Genomic DNA, 6,691 nt, shown 5'->3' with positions numbered 1-6,691 from the left:
TGCATATTTGAAGAGCCACATGAGACTTCCCCTTGTCTTTCCTTTGCTAAGTTTGAGAAATTTGCTCCTCATATGACATGGCTTCTAGCCCCTTCAACAACCACTCACTCCCTTTCAAATAGCTCCCATTTACCCATTTTCATCTTAAACTAGGGTGGGGGGGGGGTTGTTTAGAATGGAACCTATGTCCTCTCCATACATAACCTGGTGGAGTACATAATGTAGAATTTATACATCACCTAAAGGGACCAATGTCCTCTACAGACATAATTGGTGTCACTCGTGGCAGCACGTTGAGCCTCTGATTCTCTGGCCTTTATGACGGTGGTTGAAAATACCACAGTAGTTGTTTCAGGGGCTCCATCAGCAGCATCAAGACTGATAAAGAGCTTTTGGTCAACCCAGATTTCTAGGGGTTAAAAAAAGATTCTTTTTATACCAGTGTCTTCTCATCTTCTATCTGTGAAACGGAAGTTCAAAAAGGAGTCCAGGTGCTACCGTTAACATCAGTTTCTTTACACTTGAATTTGCTTGGTTTTAGCGAGCGGCTTCCCTGAATTCTAGTTTGTCACCCTATCCCCAGCTTCTCACCCCCTCGGTCGCCTGTCCCTGGCCTTTTGAACTCTGTGAACTCTCCTCTCTAAGCCCACGTGATGCAGTGGTGATGGCTGCCATGCCCTGCACTCCTCTGAGATGAGCTGGTGTGGAGCAGGACTAACAACTGTGCCTCTCTGTCCTGAACCTCTTCTCAGGGGATTTGCTCAAGGATTCTGCCCTGAAAGAGCATGGCCAGTATCCAGGGCCCCTTGTCCTCAACCGACCGGACCAGAGCTCAAGCTGTATCATTAACTTTCCCCCCCTTTTCTCACCCGGGGGGTGCCCGACTCTGTTAGGTGACTAGATTGGGACAATATCAGGGCTGCCTGCTTATTATGGCTTCTCCCTTTGCATCTTGGAGACGTCCACTGGCTTGTCAAAAGGAGAGAGAAGTGAAGGAGCTCTTTCAAGAGCAGCAGTAAGAGAGCATGTTAACACAGAAAGAACCAAAGAGGTTAAAGTCTGTTGATAGCTCATCTATTTCCCAGTGTCAATAGAGTTAGAAAACCCACTTCCATTAAGTAGATTCTGGCTCACACCAACCCCGTAGGACAGAGTAGAACGGCTCTATAGAGTTGCCGGGACCGTAAACCTTTCTAGAAGCAACTACCTCATTCTTCTCCTGCAGAAGGGCTGGTGGGTTCGAACCAATGGCCTTTTGGTTAGCAGCCGCGTTTTTTAACCACTGCATCACTAGGACTTCTATGGGATGACAAAGAAGAAACTACCTTTGTTTCTGATGGGCAGCAGTTCTTGCCTCTGCTTTCTTAGTGAGGCCTGGCTTGTGCTTAAGAAAACGTTTGACTGGTTTCACGGTCAAACCCAGTGTCATTGAGTTGCTTCTGACGGTCGTGGCCTCACAGGGCAGAGTCGAACTGCCCCTTATGCTCGCTAAGTCTCTACTCTTTACCGAAGCAGACTGGCCCACCTTTCTCTAGCAGAGTTGCTGGTGGGTTCGTACCAATGGCCTTTGCACTGCCAGGGCGCCTTGTTCCTTAGCAGGAGTCAGTCCTGATGAAGAAGACATTCATCTCTGTTTAAGCTGCCATCATCATTTGTCTCTCTCCCTTGTTCACCACCAAGCTGTAAGAGGAGGGAGAAGCGGATGGTGCTCCGTCTGCAGTACTGTGACTATTCTAACAAGGGTGTGGCATGTACTGAGCATTCAGTAAATATGTATCGAATCAATAAATGCAGGGCTTGCATTTCCCCAATCACTCTATAGGAGAAAGATGAGGCTTTCTACCCCTGTAAAAAGTTACAATCCTGGAAACCTACTAGGGTAGTTCTACCCTGTCCTGTCAGGTCACTCGGAGTCAGAATCGACTCGACAGTGATTTTGGAGAGAATGGATGGGCCTTTATTGGTCCTGGTTTGTGGTTCGAGTCCTTGACTTAGAAGATGAATAGTGAGTGGAGGCTCTCTGGTAGGGAGAAGGAGACTGCATTGGGACATGCGGTCAGGGCCTTTCCAGCTCAAATAGTGTTCTCTCAAACTTTTCTATTTTCCTTCCTCTTTCTCTATCCATCTATCCATCCATTCCTCCACCCTTCTCTCGCAGTCCACTGAGTCCCTGGGTACTAGTGAGTTTTAGCTGCTTGGTCAGCATACCCAGCTATAAAGGGAAGAAAACACGGATCCTCAGCAGGTTCTCAAGTAATGCTCTGTTGGGAATGTCTCAAGTTCCTGAAAAATTAGACAAACAAACAAACAAAATGGTATAACATGATGACTTTGTTACCCAGAGCTGCAGTAACACGAATGCCACTGGCGAGTGGCCTTAAGGAACTGATATTTACTTTATCACCATGCTGGAGGTTAAAGCCCCAATCAGTATCTCAGCCGTGTATCCCAAATCCTGCAGTTCCAGAAAACGTCTTTCTGCCTTTCGCTCTCAGAGTCTCGACAGGGAAGCCCCGGTCTGGCTGCCGCCTCTGAAAGGCTGAGACGCTCCTCCCTCAAGTGACTTTGCTGGACCCTTCAGCACCAAAGCTTAAACAGGAGCCATCTCTGCCGGAAGGCCTTCCGTGCAGTGCACAATGGGGCTGTCTTAGGCAATTGGGGTGGAGCACGATTCAACCTCTGCCCGACTCCACTTCCATTATTGGGACCATCGGCCACGAAAGAGCTCCTAATCTCGCGCTCCCCGAGCCTCTTAGCTGCTTGGCCTCTTCCCTTTATATCAACGTGTCAGCTGTCACTTCTCAGTGCAGTGGCTGTCCTGGTCTCCAGCATCTCTGCCAGCCAGCTTCTGTTTCTCTGTCACCCCCGCTACTCTGTGGTGGGCTGGAAACCGCTCGTGTAAGCTTTTTATAGACGTGTCTATTCAATACAGGTCAACACTGTTTTGAGAACGGGAAGGGAGGGGACCTGAGAGCTTTCCTGGAGGGCTGTGACAAAAGATGGGCGATGATACCCGAGACTGCACAACCCAGAAATTGTGGGTACACACCCTTCCAAGCAGGGAAGAGGCTCACAGAGTGTCCTGTGGGCTTCTGCAAGGTGTCAGACCAGGCATTTCGGATGGACGCTCAAGACATATCTTGTTAGGATGGAAACGTCCCTGAACTGTCCCCCTGCCCCACCATATGTATTGACTTTGTGGTCCTTATCATGTGGTCGCAAGGCTCTCTGGATATATTTCTAGATTAGTGAGGTCTTACCAGGAGAGGGTGAATCCTCCATCTAATCATTCTAAGACCAGGACACGCACATACACAGAAACGTGTGTGTATTTCTAGGTGACCCAAAGCAACGACAAGCAAGCAGAGGTCTGTGTGACGAGGTCAACAGTTAGGGAGGAGATGGAAAGCAAGTGTCTGACAGGAAAGGGAAAGTGGAAGAATGGGAGGGAGTGCCAACAGGGGTGGGAAAGGGAGCCTCAGAACGAGGCAGAAGAAAAGACAGTCTGTTTCTAATGCATCATCCACGCTGTCCCTATGGGATGGAACTTTTGGTCACAGCAGCATCCCAGCTATTATTTCACATCAGTACAGTATAGCAGTGAAATTAACCGAACCAGGAAATCTCACTGTCTTGACGTCCATTTTCTAAGAGGCAACATTTACCTGTAGACGATTCCTTTGGAATGAAGGAACTGCAGACCCAGAATAATTTCAGCAGCATAAAACCTAGAGGAAGGAGAATCAAGGTTCACTATAAATACACCAGAAAGATAAAACAGACCCCCGCCCCCTCGAACCGCGTTGCCCATTTGATGTCCTGAGGTGCTCGGATCAATGGCCTCCACCCATTGTTTGGTTCAGTCCTAAAATGCAATGACGCCGTCCACTTCAGACAGGAGAAGACTGATGGGAGAGACGGGGAAGGAAGACCCTCTGATCAGGAGACATTAGTTTCTGTTACGGGTTATGGGAAACTTGGGAATGATCCTGGTGATGGTTGATATCATCAATGTGACTGAACCGTACATGGGGGCATTGTCGACATGGTCAGTGTTCTGTGTCCCACGCAAGAGACCGAGAACAGAATAAAACAAAGAAAGAAGCCAAAGGAATTGCGGTTCAGACACATCTATCCTCGCAGCCCTGAATGGTATGTCCCGAGCAGAGCTGGTATCCTCTGTCAGTTCCATGTGAATCTAGCGCTGCTTCTTATATTGGAAATGACAGGGCTCTTAATAGACCGAAATATACATTGTTTTTCCTTTTTCAGTTTTGTCTGGAGCCCATGTGGCTATCTATATTCAGGGCTATTCTAAACAGACCCCAGGCTTGTCTATTTTCAGCTGATCCAATCTAGCCTGGACTGGAAACGCAACCTTGGAGGCGAGGAGAGGATATTAGGAGATGGACAGTGATGTTACCCTTCCTCTTCAAGGACGACGCCTAAAAAGGAAATGAGTGTCGATGCCCAGGCGTGGGATTAAGGTAGGTGATAAGGGAGAATCTCTTGGGAGAGATATGGATTGGCTCTCTCACGAGAACACCAAACTGCCTCCTCCCTGGAAGGCGCTGGGACACAAAAGGTAGCCAGTTTCTAAGTTGGCCTCACCGCCTTACATAGCAATGCAGGGTGGGGGGCTGAGTTCTTCCTGCTGTGAACATCGCCTGCTTCTTTCTCCGCTGCAGAAATCTGGCAAAATGCTCTCTGGGCCCTTGCCTGCTGGTGCCCAGAGGCAGCAGGAGCAGCGAACGCTACCCAGTGGGTTGGACACGGCAACTCCAGCCAGCGCGCTTGTAGGAGCTGGTGGAATGAGCCCATCTTCAAACCCAGTTCATCTCAAAGGTGAGTTCCTCACTCGCTCAGAGGTGAGTGAGAGATGACTGAGCACCTGGCAACGCAAGCCCATCTGTACCCGTCGCTGAAAACCACACTGGGTGCACCGTTTTTTTTTTGCTGGAATTTACAGTGGCTTGACTGCTCACAGCACCCAGGATCCAGAGGGCGGAACGATGCACAGTCTCAGGCAGGGGGCGCAGCAGGCATGGTGGGAACGCAGTCCCAGCTGGAAAATGACTGCTCTTCTCTCCCTCGCCTCCGTGGTTGCTTGATGCCAAAGGTGTCGATTTATTCTCAAAGACAGAAGAGCCTCTTCTTGGTTCCTAATTCACACGCCCTTTGAGCCGATTACTTTATGCCTTCATGGGGAGCTGCCCACTCAACTCCTTTGCTGGAAGCTGTCTCCGGTGGCCACCTAAAGGTGCTCTTTTCCAAAGACACACGTTTGCTTTCGAGTTCCAATGATCGAGACCTACGAGTGACTGCAATTCTGATGAACCGGGGGTGACTTTCTTCAGAAGGTAAGTGGTTTGTTTCAAAACATGCAGAGATACAGCTAACCTGACAGGACTTTAAGTTTCACAAAGTGGGTTGCCTTGTTTGATACAATCCCAGGAGTTCAAACACCTTGCCCTGGGACTTAGGCATACTGAGCGGGGAACCCCCGAGAAACCCAGTCAGTGACAAGAACAATGGGAAATCCCAGCCATGGGCTCTTACGTTGCTCGGCAGAGATCAAACTTGTGGCAGATCTGAATGTGGTACATCAAGTCTCCGCCGTTGAGATACTCCATCACAAAAAAGAGATTTTCCTGGGGACAAACACAACAGTCACAAGCATTATCGTCTTACAAAATAAAACCAGGATGGTTACTTTTTAAATAGATAATCGAGAGGAACCAATTTTATTATTAGTCTCCATTATTTGAATCATTGATGAGGAAACCTGGAGAGAAAAATGACATGCTTTTTTTTCTCTCCACTGATTTCAGTATCCAAGCTCAAGTGCAGAAATAAGTTCTGAAAACAAACACTATCTCCTGTCCATTCAAGTTAGAGAACTGTCATGTCAGTGTGGAATTGCACACGTCGGATCATTTGCTTGAGAAATGAGCAAAATTCTGTACATAATCCTAGACACTCAGCACTGGAAGGAATCTTAGCTTTAGAATAAATAAAGAAACTTCATCCAAACTATACTTCTTGTGGTTGGCAATACTCCTCGTGCAAACCAATCTAGGTGGCTGTGTGTGCACATGTGTGAAAGTAAACACCACAAAATACCACAAAACATCATTCAGCAATTGTTACAGTGGTCCATGCTGCACATATTGTCAGCATTCTCATGATCGCTGCTCAAAGGTCTTACCCTCATTAATGCAGACTGTCCCTTAAAATTCTGTGGTGCAGTATAGCACCGACGAAACACACAGCATTCCTCTAGTTCTTTAGTGCTTCCTCCCCTCCACTATCATGATCCCAGTTCTATCTTACAAATCTGGCTAGACCAGAGCACTGGTACAAATAACAGCTTTAACACATGGAATCCAGGACAGATAACCCCCCCAGGACCAATAATGAGAGTAGTGATACCATGTGGGTAGGGGTAAGGTGGGGTAAGAAAGGGGAGAAAAGGGCAACAGAGCACAATGATTGGTGTACAACTTCCCCGCTGCTCTGGGGGGATGAACAACATAAATGTGGGTGCTGGAAGACAGAGGATGGTGTAAAATATGAAAATAAAAATAATTTATAAATTATCAAGGGTTCACAAGGGAGGGAGGGGAGAAATGAAGAGCTGATACCAAGGACTCAAGTAGAGAGAAAATGTTTTGGAAATGATTATGGCAAC

General features: G+C 47.7%; 1 protein-coding gene across 1 annotated transcript in view; it reads right to left on the bottom strand.

Moving 5' to 3' along the window:
* The window catches only part of PRKCQ (protein kinase C theta), a 116,229-nt gene that overhangs the window by 40,944 nt on the left and 68,594 nt on the right, over positions 1-6,691 (bottom strand). Inside the window, exons 11-12 of the mRNA XM_004712624.4 lie at positions 5,560-5,651; positions 3,666-3,728 (exon numbers count right to left, since the gene is read on the bottom strand). Coding sequence (XP_004712681.2) covers positions 3,666-3,728; positions 5,560-5,651 — 155 coding nt within the window. The remainder of the gene's footprint in view (positions 1-3,665; positions 3,729-5,559; positions 5,652-6,691) is intronic.

The sequence above is a fragment of the Echinops telfairi genome, unplaced genomic scaffold (assembly GCF_000313985.2).
Source record: "Echinops telfairi isolate 266 unplaced genomic scaffold, ASM31398v2 ScPeMD7_7473;HRSCAF=8511, whole genome shotgun sequence".
Taxonomy (NCBI): Eukaryota; Metazoa; Chordata; class Mammalia; order Afrosoricida; family Tenrecidae; genus Echinops; species Echinops telfairi.
Note: the sequence above shows the minus strand (reverse complement) of the source record. Positions and strands in the feature narration are given on the sequence as shown.